Here is a 21,801-nt window from a genome sequence, read left to right as displayed (position 1 = left end):
CATGAAAAATGCCGTCAACAGAAACCCCACTTTCCTGAGGGTTTTTGACGTTCAGACTCGCTTGTCTTCTATACTATCAGAGCATCATCTCCTAAAAACGTTCATATAATACGTTTCCCGCGAGACCGCAGCTTTGCAAAGATAAAACTATGAGAGAGGCTCTTAATATAACATCGTGCTTAATGAGACTTCCACGGCGCCGATGAAAGGGATTAGTCTTCCTCACCGAAGCCCGTGTAAAGAGCTTCCCGCTCGGCCACACTGTTCATGACAGCCTTGCTGCTTCACGGAGCTCCAGAACGGCCCCGAACAGAAAAAGCTTGGCTCAAAGCAAACCTCCTTAGTGGCCGCATCGAAAAAGCTTCCTCCCACTTTTTCAAGCGGACGGTATGGACTCAACCATCCCGTCCAATCCCAGAAGGGGACAAGCGACGCAAAGGGCCGAGGTGTGGCTCGGAAAACTAGACATGAATGACCTTTCTGAGGCATGCCTACTAAATAAAATAAAATTCCCATAAACGAAAAAAAAGTGTGAGATGGCAAAAGTGAGATATGCTCCTTTCTGCCATCTACATCATAGGACGACAGCACTCACTATACCTTTCAAAACAGTTATGACATGAAATTTAAAGAATAAATAAGGTTATCCTATTATGAAAGATTTATGACACAGCTGAAAAGCTCATAAATTAATTCATAAAACAAAAGAAAACCTTCCTCTCTTATAAAAATTAAGACGAAAGGTTATAGAGCATAATTATTGGAGAAAAACTAGTGAAATCTTCATTTATAAGTCCTCTCTCAGGCTATATCTTTTATTCAACTGAAAGATGTTAACAGCCATGATACACTTATTTAAAATAAGAAGCGGCAATGAGAGAACTACTGTAAGTGCTTATGCAAAGAAACTGACAATAAGGAAAAGCTTTTTCCCCCTCTTGACCCCTCTTCTACATCCCCTTATATTCGTTCAAAATAACTTCTCTGCCTTTGGGTAGTTTCGGTGCTAAAACAAAGGACTCTAAGGAGCGTTATCTTGTTTTTCCCGGAAAAACACATACCCAAAGGTGCTATGTTCGCCCATGGGTTTTGTCTTTTTCCAAGGTTATTATTCTTCCCCCACGAACCAATTTGGTTAGCAGAAAATACCACAAAAAACAAGCCTTTTTTCTGGAAAGGCGGACACGACTCATCATAAACTGCACATGCTACAGTATGAAGAGACAATCCTCTCTCTAAAAAGCATGGAAATAGGCTGGAATTATACCAATACTTCTCCTATTTTGAACTACAGTATACAACTTTTTTGGATTAAACACACCTATTCCTCAAAAGCGCAAATTCTGGGGACGTCATGCAGGTGTGCCAAAAATGGGTTAGTCTGGTCCCTCCCCTCCCGCGGAGGTGTGGCCTAGGACGACCTCGTATGTCACCAACCTGAGCTAATGACCGGTCGACAGCCACCCAGACCAGGTGTGTCACTGTGTGCGTTGACTACATCAAGCTCCGCCTTTTGGTTCCAGCAAGTAGGTCCCAAAAGGGCGAATGCTAATAGAAAATGAATAATAGCAGAGGTATTTTGGGCCTGAGCACACTGCTAGACAATAGTGAAGAAATGTACTATTGGGAGACGAGCAACAGATAAGACAGGGGATTATACCCAGTTTGCGGACCTGAAAGGGGAAGGTCTGCAAAGGGGCGGGTCAATGATTGGTGATACCTAAACTTTTAGTCCTAAGCAAGTCATAGTATGCTCTTCCATTTTAACAACAGAGTAATAATCTATATTATAATGAGGATATTGTCTGTCTCTCTCTCTGTCTCTCTCTCTGTCTATCCTTCGCGTATCTCCAGAACCGTTGGTCGGATCGACTTGAAACTCAGGGGTGCGCTGATGGTGACCCGACAGAGTGCGGTGCCCTGTTTTTGTGCCATTCGGACGCGAAACACGTTCAATATTAATACATTTGTGTTCAATCAAGCGTGTGCCCCTTCAAGCCCTGGCTGATCTGGGCTAAGTGTCAACACTGCTGTGACTACAGTCGTTGAGTAAACAGGGTCGTTAACTAAATCAACATCGAGTCCTTGAGATTGAATGGGGGGGGGGGGGGGGGGGGTTATCTTACAAGGGGTCCTTGGCTGAAAGACATTTGAGAACCTCTGCTCTAGGGCATCACCACTCCCGGGAACCCGCATCCTGTGTAATTGCCAGAGTAAAACCTGACCATTTCCACCACTGCTTATGGATGAGCATCATCTGCTGCATGCCATCGAGAACCGAAAACTTTGGGAGTGTGCCCTATTGTGCAGTGCAGTCCCCTGTTTTTGTGCAATTCGGCATAGCGCCACCTACTGGCAACATAGAAAATGTGGTTTATCTCAAGAACCATTCGTCAGATCGACTTCAACTTTGGGGAGTGTGCTGAGGGGAACTCGACACAGTGCAGTGCCGAATTTTGTGTAATTCGGCAGAGCGCCACCTATTGGCCACACAAAAAGTGGTTTATCTTGAGAACCGTTCGTCCGATCGACTTCAAACTCGAGGAGTGTGCCTAGGGGGACTCAAGGAAGTGCAGGGAGCTGAATAATTCTGCAATTTGGCAGAGCGCCACCTACTGGCAAGACAAAAAGCGCTTTATCTCCAAAGCCATTCATCTGATCCACTTCATACTTCAAACTCGGGGAGTGCGCTTAGGGGGACTCAACGGAGTGCAGGGAGCTAAATTCCGTGTAATTTGGCATAGCGCCACCTACTGGCAACACAAAAAGTGGTTTATCTCGAAAACCATTCATCTGATCGACTTCAAACTTCGTAAGTGTGCTGCTGGGAACCTGACATAGAGCAGTGCCGAATTGTGTGCAATTCGGCACAGCGCCACCTACTGGCAACACAAAAAGTGGTTTATCTTGAGAACCGTTCATCCAATTAACTTCAAACTTGGGGACTGTGCTCCTGGGAACTCAAAGTAGTGCGGCGCTGAGTTTCTTGCAATTTGACATAGTGCCACCTGCTGGCAACACAAAAAGCAGTTTATCTCGAGAAACATTTGTCCGATTGTGACTTCAAACTTGGGGAGTGCGCTGCTCGGACCCCGATGGAGTGCGGTGCCGCATTTCATGCAATTTGGACTTATTCCAGGACTGTCTGTATGTCTGTCCTTTGCGTCTCTCGAGAACCGTTTGTCGGATCAACTTCAAACTTGCGCTTAGGGCGACCTGACAGAGTGCAGTGTGTGGGAAGCGCCCACGGGGTGGTGCATGGGGGAACGGGCACTGCACTAGTATATAAAATTTACACAAATCATGAATGCTTTTTAAAGTTTGTATTAATTTGTTAAAACAAGTTTATACTATTGTTTACAGTAGATATTTATGTCGGCTACTATAGGCTATAGTCAAGTTTTTATGAGTTCCTTGTGTATTTTTTTCTTGTGTTTGTTCCTGCAACCCAATTTTCAGCCTGTTCTTCTATTCTTACATCTTTGGCTTTCATTTACAATTTGTAAAGCACTTTGTAATTGTGCTATATAGGCTATATAAAATAGGCTAGATTAGGCATGTTTCTCCTTCCTGTTGATATCAAATCTTTCATAATGGTTAACAGTGGGCTAGATTAGGCCTGTTTCTCCTTCCTGTTGATATCAAGTCTTTCATAATGGTTAACAATAGGCTAGATTAGGCAGTTTTCTCCTTCCTGTTGATATCAAGTCTTTCATAATGGTTAACAGTAGGCTAGATTAGGCATGTTTCTTCTTCCTGTTGATATCAAGTCTTTCATAATGGTTAACAGTAGGCTAGATTAGGCCTGTTTCTCTTTCCTGTTGATATCAAGTCTTTCATAATGGTTAACAGGCTAGATTAGGCCTGTTTGTCCTTCCTGTTGATATCAAGTATTTCATAATGGTTAAAATTCTGTATGACAAACACTGCCCACTAAAACAGTGTAGCAATAAAAATAAGTATCTAGAAAACGCATGGATGTCTAAGGGAATTCAAAATGCGTGCAAAAAAAAGAATACACTATACAAGCTATTCATAAAACAGAAAACAAAAGAGACGGAGCTTAAATATAAAAAATATAAAAATAAATTAATCAGTATTATGAGGATATGTAAGAAGGATTATTATACCAAACTATTAGATAAAAATAAAAATAATGCTAAAGGAATATGGAATATATTAAACAATATTATCAGAAATAAGAAAAATGACCGATCATATCCTGAGCATTTTAGGGATAAGGATAGGAAAATCACCCTTATGAATCACATAGTGAATGGATTTAATAATTTCTTTGTTGATGTGGGTCCAAACCTTTCAAAAGAAATAAGCAATGAGGGGAGTAGTTTTACTGTAGAGGACTGCGGAGAGAGGATCACAGATTCAATGTCCTTGGGAACTGTTGTAAGACAGGATATTATTAATATGGTTAACAAATGTAGTAACAAAACTTCCACTGATGGGGATGACATTGATATGCATCTGGTAAAGAAAATAATTGAGGGGATTGTGGATCCGCTAACGCATATATGCAATCTGTCATTCAAAACGGGGATATTCCCTGAAAAAATGAAAATTGCAAAAATAGTTCCACTGTTCAAAAGTGGAGAAAAACATTTGTTTACCAATTATAGGCCGATATCTTTGTTGTCACAGTTCTCAAAGATAATTGAAAAACTTTACAATGAAAGACTAGACACCTTTATTAATAAACACAAATTACTAGTGGACTGTCAGTATGGCTTCAGGACAGCCAGATCCACATCCATGGCACTAATGGACCTGGTAGAAGAAATAACATCATGTATAGAAAAAAGGAAATTTGCACTGGGAATATTTATTGACCTGAAGAAGGCCTTCGATACAATTAATCACGACATTTTATTGAAAAAAATGGACAGACTTGGTATCAGAGGGGCTGCTCTGGACTGGCTGAAAAGCTACATTAGTAATAGACAGCAGTTTGTACAGATAGGGCAACATAAATCAAACTATGCAAATATTCTGTGCGGTGTGCCACAAGGGTCAATTTTGGGGCCCAAATTATTTATTTTGTATATCAATGACATCTGTAAAGTATCGAACTTGCTCAAATTTGTTGTCTTTGCTGACGACACAAATATTTTGTGCTCTGGGGATGATCTGCAGGAACTTTTCAATGTAGCAAATACAGAATTAAATAAATTAAAATGCTGGTTTGATAAGAATAAGCTATCATTAAATCTGAACAAAACAAAATTCATTATTTTTGGAAATCGAAAAATCAACACAAAACTTTGTTTGGAAATTAATAATGTAGAATTAGAAAGAGTATACGAGAACAAGTTCCTGGGTATTATAATAGATCACAAACTATGCTGGAATCCTCACATAAAGTATTTGTGCGCAAAGATAGCAAGAAGCATCGGAATACTGGCAAAAACAAGACACATCTTAAACCAGAAAGCACTGCATACCTTATACTGCACACTTATTGAACCTTATCTGTCATACTGTATTGAAATCTGGGGAAATACTTACAAAAGCAACCTACAAAAGATATGCACATTGCAGAAACGAGCCATAAGGATAGTACACCAAGTCGGTTATCTAGAACACACAAACAGTCTGTTTTTAAAATCTCACACTCTGAAGTTCATGGATATGGTAAAATATAAAACCGGGCAAATTATGTTTAAAGTTATTAACAAGATGATGCCAGAAAACATTCAACACATGTTCTCTGGTAGAGATGGGGGTCACTATTTAAGAGGATCACTGAATTTAAAACAACCAAAGGTTCGCACAACTCGAAAAAGCATGTGCATCTCTGTTTGTGGGGTGCTGCTTTGGAATGGCTTGGATGAAATGATCAAAAGAAGTAATCATATAGGAAATTTCAAAAGAATCTATAAACTATCAATTATGGACATGTATAAGAGAGAGCGTGAAAAATGAGTATTGCACTTACTTTGTATATTTTATTTCACATTTCGTAGCATTAAGTTGGATTGCCTATGGTAGGCTATCTGTTTTGTATTGTAAAGCAGCTATTATTAAAATTTATTTAAATTTTAAAGTAGTAAGGAGGGGCAGGACTAGATAAGCATGGCTTCTTTCTGTCCCTTCTCGGACATATAATATGTTGTTTTGTAAATGAATGTGTTTTTTTTTATTTCTGTTCGAGACAAATAAAAAATTCAATTCAATTCAATTCAACAGTAGGCTATATTAGGCCTGTTTCTTCTTCCTGTTGATATCAAGTATTTCATAATGGTTAACAGTAGGCTATATTAGGCCTGTTTGTCCTTCCTGTTGATATCAAGTATTTCATAATGGTTAACAGTAGGCTAGATTAGGCCTGTTTGTCCTTCCTGTTGATATCAAGTATTTCATAATGGTTAACAGTAGGCTAGATTAGGCCTGTTTGTCCTTCCTGTTGATATCAAGTATTTCATAATGGTTAACAGTAGGCTATATTAGGCCTGTTTCCCCTTCTCATCAGAAATGTGGGGTTTTCCTTTGCATCTCTGGCTACTTGGTGTAGTGTCCTGACACTTGGTTTGTTTAAAAAGCACACATCAGCTGACAACAAACAGGCAAGATGGCCGTGTGTCACAAACTGCGGTAACAACCCTGATTGAGACGCATATTCCGAATGTTCTGTATACATGTCCAAAGAAAGCGCCTAAACCCAAATTATATCGACATATTCCACATCTTAATCGGAAAAGTCTAAATTCGGAAAAAGGCCTAATTTGGAAAATCCAACCGGAATATGGTGTTTACATGACTCATCAAATTCAGAACATTGTCATTTTCTGAATAATAGTGGAATATTAGTGTGCATGTAAAAGTAGTCACTGGGAAGTTCAGGTATGAGATTTACTGTTTGTTTATCAAATAGATTATATTGATCTGACTTTATGTAAATGTTTAACCCCCTTCCCACAGTGTGGACCATGGTGGAGTGCAGATGTTGAAACCAGGTCTGAGGAAGTGTAAGTGTGTATTTAATTTGATTAATGAAAACATAATATTCCTATTTAAATACAAACATCATGTATGTGACGTATATTTACTCAAATCTTACTCTGAAAAAGATGGCTGACAAAATGCTTCTTCATGAAACTGAAGAAAATAATGAACAATTCATCAAATGAACAACCACTAAACACAACCTATGTATTGTAACAGTCTGACAGCCCACACACACACACACGCACGCACGCACGCATGCACGCACGCACGCACGCACACACACACACACACACACACATTTTAACAATTTATTTACGTCCACATAGAAGAAAACGGTACAAGGACACAAATATAGAGGTGCAGTACATTCACAAAATGGACCAGTGGCATCGTCTCACAATACAGACCATAATACTCATTTCTCAGGGGTACAAGTACTGTAGCAGTGCCTCCTCCATATAGGTGCTGCTAGCAGAGACAGCACAGTACTTTGCAAGCCGTTTAGCCTATTTGGGCATCCCAATTTATTGAAGCCCTCTTACGAACAACCTGTGAGTATGTCCTAGGCTGCCAAATATGAAAGCAAATAGTTTGCACCTGCAACCAGCTCTGATATGGTGTTTAGGAGTGGTTAGTATTTAATGACATTATGGTGTTTAGGAGTGGTTGGTATTTAATGACATTATAACCGGCTCTGAGATGGTGTTTAGGAGTGGTTAGTATTTAATGACATTATAACCAGTGTTTAGGAGTGGTTAGTATTTAGTGACCTTGGTCATAAAGCCTTCCTCTAGGCTAGAGTCAAAGGTGCAGACTACCTCTAGAACAAACACTTCTCTGGAATCTTCATTAACAAATTCAACATCTGGAGTCTTGACAGCCACACGTGGAAAAAGGACCTGGGCTATTATTACAGAGGTGGAACATGGAAGGATTTGACAGGATGTTTGTACCTTCTCACTGAGGGTGGGACATTATTTGATGTCCTGTGCTATGAGGTCCACTATTCTGTGGTGACATGCTGTGTCCATTCCTGTGCGTTCTGTGGTGTGATGCAAACAATGGGGGACATGAGTGGTAGGAGAGCAGATAGAAAGGTTGAGTCTGGTGGAACCTGAAGGACCTGTAGTCTGGCTTTTACTGTGAATGTGACGATGTCCTCATTGAGTGCAGTGTTCTGAGACAGAATGATCAGCAGAGAGAAGACATGCACGTTTTCCCTGCAGTTTTAGTCCAGTCCAGTTGTTGTTGTTGTTGTTGTTGATATTGGTGTAAATCCATAAGAGTTGGCCTGCCACCTATAGGTGTTAACAGGTCCACCGTATATGTGGCTGTTGCCTTGATCACAGTTCCAGAGTCACACTGCGTCCAGTGGGGCGGCTGGGGCGGCTGTGGCTGTGGCTGTGGCTGCGGCTGTGGCTCAAGAGGTAGAGCAGGTCGTCCACTAATCAGAAGGTTGGTGGTTCGATCCCCGGCTCCTCCAGTCTGCATGTCGAAGTGTCCTTGGGCAAGACACTGAACCCCAAATTGCTCCCGATGGCTGTGCCAGCACCCTGCGTGGCAGCTGGCCACCTTCAGTGTGTGAATGGGTGAATGTAGGCACATTGTAAAGCGCTTTGGATAAAAGCGCTATATAAATGCAGTCCATTTACCATTTACCAGGGCAGGGCCGGCGCCAGGATGAAATGACTGAGGGGGCTGTTATAACTGGCGAGGGGGCTGATTTTTTTTTTTTCGTTTTTTTTTTTTTTTAATATGATATTTTTATATCGTAAAACATAGGTTATACCTGCTATGCCTATTTCTGGACTTTCTAACCATAATAACCTCTGAAAAGCGCAATAACAACACAAGAAAGACTACTATTCAAAATCAAATAAAACATTTATTTCACAGCAGCAGATTAAGGCATTAATAGAGGTTCAAGGGTTCATAGGTTCAAATTTAATAAAAAGCTGCATCTCTGACACCTTGTGACAACCAAAGCACAGCAAATAGCGTTCCCTGCCAATTCTGAAACAACAGAGCTATGTTTACAGGGGGTAGCCTACATCAACTTAAACTGATCAAATTTGATGAAGACTGCAGAAACAGCAGCCGAAACATGTCAGGTACAAACATTGCCTAACTGGCCTTTATAGATTAACTATTCTTTAAAAAAGAAAAAAAAAAAATTCAAGTGAGGGGGCCGAAAATTGAACTGAGGGGGCTAAGCCCCCTTAGGCCCCCTCGTGGCGCCGGGCCTGTACCAGGGACACTCCAGCTCAGACACAAAGATCATTCAGATCCGGCCAATCGGACCAGACCCCAAATCCAGCAGAGTGAGGGTCAGATTTCCAAGCTGGGTGTCCTTCTGAATCCAAGAAGGTGGGGCTCTGAGTCTCTGGCCAGTGGGACCTTGTGTCTCCGCAGGTCCAGGAACAGGGAAGATGGAGCCAGCTCCCTAACATCTCTGTCATCATTATTCAGCATTATTCAGAAGGTGGTAAATCTGCATGCTGGTAGAAATCCATGTCTCATTTGGTACCCCCAGCCCTCCCTCCCGCTGGGGATGAAAAATAAGCCACTTTCAGACATGAACTCCGGGTCAGGTCAGGGTTGCTTCCCCGGAGCCTGACCCTGGGGATATGTGAAGTGTACCCTTTCAGACATGAGGCATGTTGCTTTCATACATGTGGAGCACCTCCGGGTGTAAAGTAGAGAGGGGGTGGGGGGAATTTGGGCATGACCACACAGCTGTACTTCACTGTCTGAGCATAGCCTTAAGTGAATCGCATTGACATTCAACAAACTATCATGACATGCAGTCTGAAAACAAGTTGCTAAAAATACATAATGGGCGATAACTGCCTAACGTTCACGGCATATAATCGTTTGCGCATAACCTTAGTAATTAATTAAACAACCTTACAACTCACGCCCAGATGCATCGATTTCCTCGAGTCTCAAGCGCTACAAAGAAAACAGGTCTTTGCTATGTTCAGTCCTAAAATGCATCAATCTCACTAGAATTATACAGAATACAGGAAGCTAGACATTTTTACCTTCAAAATAAAATAAATGTTGTATTAGTTAAGCCTCTTCTAAACATGAAGTCTGGATCATGTCCGGCTAGCCAGAGCAGGATATTTTCCGGTTTTACCTTTCTAGGCATGAGGAGTCTGTGTTTAGAAACAGCTGGAAATGGTCCGTATTCTCTCTGCCAGTGGGCAGGGGGAGGGGGTGCGGTAGCATGTATCGATAACAAGAAATGTGATATGGAAACAGCTTTAGCGAATCTGTAACCAAACTCCATTCAAAAACATGCTGTTTTAACGGAGGTTCCATTCCGACCATTCAGGCAATAACGAGGGGTGGCAATGTGCCAAAAATGAGCACTTGCCTTGTTACATAAAGCCGCCCAGTCAAAATAGTGGTCGCACCGTCATCAATCACTGTGGGTGATTTATTTTACAAGTGGCATTCAAGTCATATCTGACTAGTTTTACATTTATTTCTCCCCACAAAAGTTAGGCTAGGGCCTAGCCGCTAGGCCTATGTCTCGATATAGGCTGTCACAGTCACACAACACTGGACGCTCACAGTCACACAACACTGTACATTGTAGAACCAATGTTCTAGTAGAACTATAAGTGCGAGTGCAGCCAATCTTCCGCAGTCGTTGGTAAATTCACTTACCGGCCTTCTTTTGCAGCAGCTCCCAGCTTATAAATTTGCCTGTTGCAGATTCCAGTTTACCTAGTGTTTCAAGACCTTCAAGTGTCTGTACGTAAACTCACCTATCTCCCGCCTAACAACAATGATTTGATTTGAGACATGTTTGCAGTGTATAGAGTTAGTGTAGTAACAGGAACAATGTTTGCCGTGTATAGAGTTAGTGTAATTACAGTGGAATCCGCTTATAGTGATCAACCGCTTATATTGATCAAAAAGCTTGGTCCCGAATCATTCCTATACACATGCTGTTTAAATAATTCGCTTATAGTGATCAATACTCCGCTTACAGTGATCATTTTGGGCCTTGTCCCACTTGAGAACAATGAGAAAATATTTAAAACTACAGTAATTTTCTAATTTCTTACTTACAAACTGCCAAAAATGAGCCAACGAGATACAGCAGCGATACACTCTGCATGTCTGTCTGTATATATGGAGAGATTGCGGCATCTCTGTCCAAGCGAGACCGCTGTGTTTGAATCATCTGGAGGCCTAACTTACTGTATGGATATTTAAAGTCAATAACATTCCTTTACTTTATATGTAGTGTACTGTATTCATGTAATATATAATGTCAATTAGATTGTAATCTGCATGAGCAATCAAGAAAAGAAAAAATCAGTTATAATGATCATCCACTTATAGTGATCAATTTGACCCGTCCCAAGGTGATCACTATAAGAGGTGTGCACCTGTAACAGGAACAGTGTTTGCAGTGTAGAGTTAGTGTAGTAACAGGAACAGTGTTTGCAGTGTAGAGTTAGTGTAGTAACAGGAACAGTGTTTGCAGTGTATAGAGTTAGTGTAGTAACAGGAACAGTGTTTGCAGTGTATAGAGTTAGTGTAGTAACAGGAACAGTGTTTGCAGTGTATAGAGTTAGTGTAGTAACAGGAACAGTGTTTGCAGTGTATAGAGTTAGTGTAGTAACAGGAACAGTGTTTGCAGTGTAGAGTTAGTGTAGTAACAGGAACAGTGTTTGCAGTGTATAGAGTTAGTGTAGTAACAGGAACAGTGTTTGCAGTGTATAGAGTTAGTGTAGTAACAGGAACAGTGTTTGCAGTGTATAGAGTTAGTGTAGTAACAGGAACAGTGTTTGCAGTGTATAGAGTTAGTGTAATAACAGGAACAGTGTTTGCAGTGTATAGAGTTAGTGTAGTAACAGGAACAGTGTTTGCAGTGTATAAAGTTAGTGTAACAGGAACAGTGAAGAGATCCAACGCACACCAGGTTGTTAGATTGACTTAAATTACATAAAACCTAGCAAACAACGTGTTTCGCAGTAGCTTCACCAGGTTCACTTTACAACTGATTGGCACAGGGGTGGGTTTAAAAAGGCTATACCAACAGGTGTCACAGGGGATGATCATTACAGGTCATGTGACAACATGAGTGACAGATCATGTGACAGTGGAATACAGATCCATACATATACATATCAGTTATACATGTTTGAAAGGACAAGCACTGTGAATATAGTAATATCAAGTATCAAATGTAAATATAGATATTAGAAAATAGAAAAATAATAAAAAATTATGTGGAAGAAGAAGAAGAACTGGACGGACAAACCTGTCTTTATTTGTCACACGAACACGCATGCGGCCAGCCACACACACACCCATGCTGACGGTTGCCGGTGAAACAGTCTCTGCATTTATCCATCCAGGCTTGTGGGCAGCTTTCTTGTGTACAGCGCCTGGGGACCAACTTCAAATGTTGTCGTCACTGGTCAGCTGATGATCTTCTGCATGTCTTTTTTTTTTTGCTGGGGGGGGGACCTCAGGAGGAACCCCAGGAGGAGCCCCAGGGGAGCACGGGGAGAACATGCAAGCTCCACACAGAAAGGCCCTTATATATATACAGAGATGGGTGAAAATACATCAAAAAGTATTTTGATACAAACTACAAATACTTGCTCAAAAAAATTATCACAATACAAATACAAAATACTGGTCTGAAAAATGTATTTGAAATACAAATACGTATTTTGTACTTTGAAAATATATTCAAAATACATTTCATAAAAACTGATAAAGAGCTGCAACTATTAGTCAATTCATCGATTCATTGCCAAATATGACATTAATTGCCTATTTTGATGATCTATTCATCATTTTGAGCTATTTCGGAAACATTTCCTAATTCTCTGATTCCAGCTTCTCAAATGTGGCATTTTCTGGTTTCTTTAGATGGTAAATCATCTCTTTAGTCCTCTGTGACAGTATTCTCCTTTGTGTACCCTCTAACACACTGCATACAGTTCTTCCATTTCAGTTTTAGCTGTTTTCAGCACAGCTAATTTCTCCCTCAATTCAGTCGTAAGACCTTTTGACTTATATAAAGCATTTCTACATGTTAACCTCAAGTTTTGGAACTTTGACTATGTTTAGCCATAGATATCTGACATGATGTATGCAGGGCTTAAAATTCACTTCGCAAACTAGGGGGGAATTCCCCCCTTATGTTCTTCAGATAGGAGGGATTTATAGATTTTGGGGGGGATTTTTTCAGGCGATACTATAACGACAAATACCTGCTTCGCCTGTCCAATAAGCGATAATACAGTAATTTCACATTTTTGTATTTAAAAAAGGAAGTAGTTTACAGTATGCACACCTGAGTCTAAATTACTATGGCTTTTGTCGTGTTTTTTCTGCAGACTATAAGCCATAGGCTTTTGGTTCTATGAAAGCCTTTATTTTTTTGTATTGAGTGATCCACTTTACTAAAAAACTAATATCATATTAGATCAGAAGTGTTCTTTGTTTTGTGTTCACAATAGTGATGTCAGTTAGATTTGGTTAGGTCAGAGCTATGGAATATTAAATCATCCATCTTTGCTCACTACATCTGCCTTTCTTACTGTCATTACTGGCAACTCGAATTTTGCATTGGGGAGAGTTCTATTGAAGTGACCATAAACCATCTGTGTGTCATTTAACTTTTTATTGAAAATGCTTCCACCAGATTTTCACGGCTGCCTTATGAGAAATGCCATTTGTAGGCAGGACAAACCCACCGCTCTAAACACGCTCTAATGTAATCACAATGGGAGATTTCTGCACTCTGGGCTAATTTCAAATGGCATTTGAGTGGCGACAACATCGTTGACATCACTGGCACTCGGCATAAGGAGGATTAACGTTATTATTATCGATATCAGATCCTTCATCGTCAATAACGTAACGCTAAACATCACTGACACTGACGTTACTCGGTGGTGACGTTTCAGCTAGAAGTGCCTTGTTGTTCGACTTCTCCTCTTTGTTTTTTCTGAGCGGGTCCCACTTCTGAGGACGTCGTTTTCCTTTTTAGTCAGCGATCTATCATGTTTGCAAGCAGCTGTCTGAAATCAGCAGAGGAGCGTTGATGTCAAGACTCGAGAGAGGACTGAGGGACGTGATATTTTTTTTCCCATGATGGTGAAGGCTAGGCGAAGGCAAGCCCCGCCCCTCTCTGCCTCTGATTGGCCTAGTGTCAAACGTTTATCTAATCACATTTGCTTGGCTATCCTGCATCTCTTTCTACAGTCTGTGCTCAGTGGGTCAGACAGACAGCCGTTTCGCTTGCTAAGCACCGTTCCGCAAAAGATCGGTCTGCGCAAACCATTGCGGGATTACTCCCCCTTTATAAATTGAAAATATGCGGGAATTCTGGAAAATGTGCAGGATTCCCGCAATCCCGCGCCAGATTTTAAGCCCTGATGTATGTATGTATGTATGTATATATATATATAGGGGCCATCATGCAACTGTGTGCCATCGGCCAATACTACATCAGAGTTGCTCGAGTGACATCACTTATGACATCACAACTGCCCTGAGTGACATCACAGTTGGGGAATCGGTTGCTCGAGTGACATCACTGATGACATCACAATTGTCAAGTGACATCACTGATGACATCACTGATGACATCCCAATCGTGAGCCACACTGCTGCCACACCGCCGCCACCCACTTAATTAAATAATTAGTTGTCTCTCTCTCTAATATGATACACTGGTTTGAATATGCAGTAAACCGTTTCATTTGTAGATAGGCCAGTGCATGCAATATCTAATCATCAATTTATATTAGTAATTTATCTCTGCTGGAATTTCCACCAATACGAGGCTTCATTACTAGTTTAGACGAAGAATTGATGTGAAGCCTGACTTGAGACCCACCCTACTCTGCGTCTGATTGACTGGTTGACTTTGTTCTGAGGGTAAGCCAATCAGAGGCGCAGTAGAAGCATGTCACATTGCGTTTAACCTCGCGTCACCAGGCTCTTCTCGGCGAGAAAGAGCCTGGCTTCCGTTCACAATTGATTTTGTCACCCTACCTGGTTCCGGCCTAGAGCCCGCCCTAGACAGGAAGGGCAGCGTTTCTAGCTCGTCAACTTTTACGTTAACTTGACAATTTGACACAAGTATCAGAACGGCAAACAACAAAACAAAAGATGGACGTACCGAACAAAGTTTTTGAAGAAGTTATTTTAGAAACATTGCGGATTCACAATCTCACATCTTTTAAGCCAATACAGAAGCTTTGCATCAGACAATTAATCGAGGCAAGAGACGTCAAGCTAACGGCAACAAAAACGTTTTTTGGCGCACTGCCTTCCGGTGTTCATTCTGGTTCCGTGGTTTACGCCCCATGACAAAAAGCGGGGTGAAAGGTGTCCAGACTACATTGCGTTTTTCCACAGTTTGAACCTGTGTCAATGTTAAAAATGTGTCAATTTCAGAATAAAATGACAAAAAAAAGTATTTTATGTATTTAAAATACACAAAATACAAAGTCTGAAAGCATTTTGATACAAATTACATCTTATTTTTCTCGGTCAAGCCAAATACAAATACAAAATACACAAATGTAAATTTATTTTAAATACGTATTTTAAATACATGTATTTTAAATACTGCCCATCTCTGTATATATATATATATATATATATATATATATATATATATATATGGGAAGGGGTCCATACCAGGGAGATCTAGTGCCTCATCTCTCCCTATTCACCTTATGTTGCCACGCCCACTTTTTCTCTTCCGTGTAAGACGCAATTGTATTTGTTCTTCCGGTTCAGCGTTAGCCGGCTGGCCGGTAAAAATTAGTGAACTGTAAACTAAGAATGAAGTTTGGCAACATTCAGCAGCTACACTGTAGTTAATTTCAGTTACATGTTCATAGCGTTACTGCTTCGAGGAGCCGATGGCTGTACTCGGTTGGCATTTAACATTAGTTACAAAAGCAGGTCGACAGTGTTTTCTCACTGCCAGTAACCGTAGGGGTTGACAGATACTAACTAGTCTGACCGGGCACACATCCATCGCTCTCAGTCCTCGCTGCTCGTTAAAAATGTCCAAATAGGCGTTATTCTGATAAACTGGTCACATATTTGGAATGTTACCTTCTCATCCGAAAAAATATTAAAACTTTATAACCGTTTGTTTGTTTTTGCTTGAAAACAGCTTTTTGGCAAGTCTAAAAATGATAAAGGATAAAGGTAGGAGTAATCTACTTCCGGGTCTAAAACGGAATAACAATTACAAAATGACGTTATGCAGAAGCGTCCTGATATGTGCAAATGATAAGGTGAATACAAGGAGTCACCTGCAGGTAGAAAAAAACAAAAGTTAATACATCATAAAAAAGGGCTCAGATCGAGTATTCATTCAAACCATTGGGCCCAACTGTGTTTAAGGTGTGTATCCAATATGCTTCCCTCTTAAGCAATTGGTTGATGATGTTTCCGCTTCTTGGATTGGGTAGGACTCTCTCAATGCCTATACATTTCAAAGAGGCTGCAGAGCCATGATTTCTGTCATTGTAGTGGCGAGCAATTGCATAATCCATGTTGCCATTTCTTATAGCTGCCTTGTGTTCTGCAATTCTTAATTTAAGATTGTGTTTGGTTTGGCCGACGTATATGAGACCACAAGAACATTTAAGCATGTAGACTACATGTGTGGTCATGCAGTTGATTCATTATTTTATTCTCTATGTTTCTCCTGTACACTAGAAGACCAGAATTCCATAACTCGAACGATAGATTCCAAACTCTATAATCTCTCATGATAAATACCCAATTAAAAGATGAATGCATTGATTGTGTTAAGATATCTTTTGAAAAGACAGAATAACACCAAAATGTGCATTTTAACAAGTGGAAAGAACTGCCAGAATTCCATAACTACTAGAATGGCCGTAAGTGATCATTTTGACCACTAGATTTCAAACTCTTTAATCTCTCATGATAAATACCCAATTGAGACATTAATGAATTGTGTTAAGATATATTTTAAAAAGACAAAACAACACCAAAATGTGAAAATAGAGACTACAAATATAGAACCCTGAGAAACTTAGTGAGGTCAAAATGACTGCCTATAGGTCTTTCTAGGTAAAAATGCTAATATTTGATTTGCCTTTTGTGTAGGCCTAATTCAAGTCAAAACTATTTTAAATGACAATACAGACACTTTTAAGAAAAGTCAGGTACCAGCAGCATTGTATTTTTTAACTCAACAAAGTTATTGCACATCATTTCAAAAAGGTCAAAATGACCACTGTGGTCTTTCTAGTGTTAAATACTTTTGTGTTAAAGGTATTTGAGCAATGTATGCATCGACCACACTTGTTTTTTCCCATAGACTTCCTGAGAGAGCCAATTGGTTTTTACTGCAGACTCTCTATACATGGATTTAACTATAGAATCACTGATGATTCTGCCCCTTTTGTAGCAAAACAAAGAGGCAGCAAGATGTTTGAGGCTAGGGTCACAATCCAAGATTCTCCAATGTTTCTTTATGATGTTCTGGACTTCTCCTGAGATATTATTATACTCTGACACAAAGGTGGCCTTGTTGTTTGTGCTTTTCTGAGGAGGGTAGTAGTTGTTTTCATTCTAGGGTTCTAGTTTTACTGACAGCTACATCTCTCGCTATAACCTCTGTCTTTAAAGCGTCTCCTCATCTCTTGAGCTTTTAATTCAAAGTCAGATTATCTGCTGCATATAGGTGTGTGTGTGTGTGTGTGCGTGTGCGTGTGTGTGTGTGTGTGTGTATGTGTGTGTGTGTGTGTGTGTGTGTGTGTGTGTGTGTGTGTGTGTGTGTGTGTGTGTGCGTGTGCGTGCGTGTGCATGTGAAAATTAGTGTTGTAGGTTAGTTGGTGTGTGAAGAGTTTAGATTTTTATTGGAAAACGCTTGCTCGCCATCAGAACCAACACAGTCTCACAGGAAATTGTAATATAGCAACGTTTTGGACCAACGTTGCTATGTTACAATTTCGGCTCCAAAATTGTAAAATGGTAACGTTTTAGGTTTAGGGTCTGGGGAGAGATTAGGGTTAGGGTCTGGGGAGAGGTTACGCTTAGTTCACACAGACAACCTACGCCTTGCCTTGCCTCAACCCACACCTACGCCGAGCTGGGCGTGAACCTGTTACACGCTTTTGCGATCACACCGCACGCCTTTTGCACGCCGAACCTGGAGCCGAGTCACCAGCGCCTCTCCTCTCTCCCGACTGTATTTTTTCACGTGTTGTCCAGAATTGTCATGGGTAGCCTAGGTAAAATAAATCTGATATATTTAATGTTCTATTGATGCTGGATATGTATAACCAGGTCTGACTATAGTCGGACATTTTAGAGAGGTGATCTTGCAAGAATATGTGCTGGCACAACAACATTGTCCATCTTGCTTCTTCGGTCGCTATTCTCTCTCATGAAGATTTGTTTGCAGACAGGGAGAAAGCCCCATGTGATAGCCACCCGTCAATCTCTCTCTCTCTCTCTCTCTGCTCAACACGGTTGTAGTAACTCCATTTTATTTTGAAATTCAGTTGACTTTGCCATTTCCCACGGATATTGTCGCGTTTTTCTTTCATGGCTTGACAGAAGAAGCCTGCCTGCACGCGTGAAAATAGAACTCACGCCTAAACGATAAAATCGGCAAGGCACAGGCAAGCCGTGGGTACACGCAGGGTTCACGCTGAGGCGCCCTGTGTACACAGCCTCGTTGACTAAAACGGACGCCTATTTAAAAGCGTGGGTAAAGGCAAGGCATACAAGGCTTGGCTCGCCGGTGTGAACCCAGCCTAAAGCTTCTGGCATACTCTTCGCGCACGCGCTGGAGGCGGGGCTCCACGGAGGGCGCGCGCACTCTGCGCGGGCCAAAACAGAACATAGTGAGTGCTCCAGAATGGCGGCGATCAGTGCCAGGCAGTCTGAATGAAATTGAATGTAACGTTCCCAATTCTATACTATTAAATTCTAAAAAACGACCCTCAACATTTGGGAAGGCTAAGCCACACAACTAGTTCGTTATAATCGAACATCACGCTTTGAAGGCGACTTTACGACGGTGAGGACTCAATCACAGCAGATATCCGCTGATAGCCTACCACGGAGATCTCACAGGCACAGGCAGCAAAACCCAATGCGCTGATAGAAAAATCTCCATGGACGCGCCGCGCTGCGCTCAGGCCTCGCCCCCCGACACGCCCCGTGCGATGACGTCATAATCGCCGTGCGCCCTATGCGCTTGGCTGGGCGCAACGAGTATGCCAGAAGCTTTAGGGTCTGGGGAGAGGTTCGGGGTAGGGTCTGGGGAGAGGTTAGGGCCTGGGGAGAGGTTCGGGTTAGGGTAGTAGTAGTAGTAGTAGTAGTTTATTTGTCAGAAATTCCAGGCTCCCCATCGTGCAACCATTCAGTACAATACAATACAATCACCAATTAAATAACAATTCACCAAAGCAATTCACCAGGCGCCACAGTATATAGACACAGACTATTAATAGTAGCAGCAGTATGATAAATAGTATATAGTAATAATAAAGTCTGTGATAAATGGCAATAGTATAATAATTATAGTATGGCATACATAATTATTTAATAATTATTTAATAGTTTGAGGTATGGTAATAATATAATAATATAGTTCATGATAATAGCAGCAGTGTGATAATCTATAGTATCTAATAATAATGACAGTGGTATGATAATTTACAGTATATAATAATAATGACGTGAGGAACAGATGAGTGGTTATTTGGAAAGTGATTTGTTGAGTAGTGTGACGGCCTTTGGGTAAAAAGAGTTCTGAAGTCTGGATGTGCGGGTCTGGGGAGAGGTTAGGGTCTGGGGAGAGGTTAGGGTTAGGGTCTGGGGAGAGGTTATGGTTAGGGTCTGGGGAGAGGTTAGGGTCTGGGGAGAGGTTAGGGTCTGGGGAGAGGTTAGGGTCTGGGGAGAGGTTAGGGTTAGGGTCTGGGGAGAGGTTATGGTTAGGGTCTGGGGAGAGGTTAGGGTCTGGGGAGAGGTTAGGGTCTGGGGAGAGGTTAGGGTTAGGGTCTGGGGAGAGGTTATGCTTAGGGTCTGGGGAGAGGTTAGGGTCTGGGGAGAGGTTATGGTCTGGGGAGAGGTTAGGGTTAGGGTCTGGGGAGAGGTTATGGTGAGGGTCTGGGGAGAGGTTAGGGTCTGGGGAGAGGTTAGGGTCTGGGGAGAGGTTCGGGTTAGGGTCTGGGGAGAGGTTAGGTTTAGGGTCTGGGGAGAGGTTATGGTTAGGGTCTGGGGAGAGGTTAGGGTCTGGGGAGGTTAGACCTCATTCACACCGGACGCCGAACGTAAGCAGAACTGAAGCTTGAAGCAGGCACAAGCTGAACGTATGCTTTACCGTTCACACAAGACGCCTTGTATTTTCCTCTCAGTGCCTACTCTCGTGTCTCGCGCCTTGAACCCGTCAACAACTCCCATTGACTTCATGCCTTCACGGCTTCAGCGTCACGCTTGGAAATTCTGCGTCAATCCTGAGTGATCGCTTCAGCGTGGCGTGAGCGTGGCTTCAGCGTGGCGTGAGCGTGGCTTCAGCAAGGCGTCAGCGTGGCACGCGCACAGGTGGTGTGAACGGCTTCGCCTGTTAACAAGGATGCCGAAATGAAACTTGTGGGTTCAGTGTAGGTATACAGCTTCGGTTGAGCGTTGCTTCGGCATACTTGCTGAACAGGGCTTATGGGTAGGGTCTGGGGAGAGGTTAGAGGGGTCCGTGGTCGAAGACCGGACTGACAGAACTGCAATGTCACATGGTCAGGTAACTCAGTGTTGTTTACATGACTTGGATGGCTTTAGATCTTTATGCTGTCGAAGATGTGTCAGTTTCACACACACACACACACACACACACACACACACACACACACACACACACACACACACACACACTTTGGCGGAAGGGACCTTTGGCCAGCGACAAAAACTGTACGTTTGAAGCAAGATTTAGCGAGGATTATTATCTTATTTTAAATGAACATGATGACACTGTTGTGATTCATTATTGGTCTTAATTTCCTTATGACTTCCTTATGATTATCATTGATTTCAAACACATCACCAGCCCTACTTTTGGTTTAGCCCCCCTGGACAAACATGCACCAGCGCCCCCGGAGGTCCATCTACAAAATAACATGATTTATTTAAACAACCAACAAGAAGAATATGTGACTAAGAAGATCTATTCAGATAGAATCATGATTCACAATCAAACAGCCATGACGTCAGGATTTCAATGTTGGATGTCTTTTAATGAGGCTATAAGTTAATAGGCTGTTTGCCTCCTTTGAGGTTTCCACCTGTGACAGTTTGTATTATTACAAGTGTCACATGCAGGTTTATTGCTCAAATCATGTCAAAATAAAACAGTAGGTTATCTATCATGTTGGTTATTATCTGTCAGCTGGTTCAATGTGTCAAAACTGAGTCTTCACTGTCAAATAAGTAAGGGTTAATGCACGACGAGGTGTCCATTATCACTTTTTAAGGGACGACGTGGAGGCGTGAACCGTCCGAGGCGAAGCCGAGGATGGTTTGCCTCCGCGAAGTCCCTTAAAAAGTGATAATGGACACCTCGAAGTGCATTAACCCGCTTATACCATGGTCACTTGCCAAAGAAACAAAACAAGACCATTTATATTTCCATGCATTTTGCAATCAAAATCTAGTTTTCATAACCTTGAATATGAGTTGAGAACCGGCGAGACAAAATAGTCCCCTCGAGATTAGGCTATCATGGGATAAAATGGCTGCTTAGTTTCTACACCTGGCACAATTCTAGAATCAAGCTAACTAATAATTTGGCCA

General features: G+C 41.6%; 1 protein-coding gene across 1 annotated transcript in view; it reads left to right on the top strand.

Moving 5' to 3' along the window:
- LOC310780023 (protein NLRC3-like) overlaps positions 1-21,801 on the top strand; it is a 65,474-nt gene that overhangs the window by 38,890 nt on the left and 4,783 nt on the right. The window contains exon 9 of the mRNA XM_083640557.1: positions 6,934-6,980. Within this exon, the coding sequence (XP_083496683.1) occupies positions 6,934-6,980 (47 nt within the window). The remainder of the gene's footprint in view (positions 1-6,933; positions 6,981-21,801) is intronic.

Source organism: Poromitra crassiceps (assembly GCF_964638095.1).
Source record: "Poromitra crassiceps genome assembly, chromosome: 7".
Lineage (NCBI taxonomy): Eukaryota > Metazoa > Chordata > Actinopteri > Beryciformes > Melamphaidae > Poromitra > Poromitra crassiceps.
This window is presented reverse-complemented; position numbering and strand designations above follow the sequence as displayed.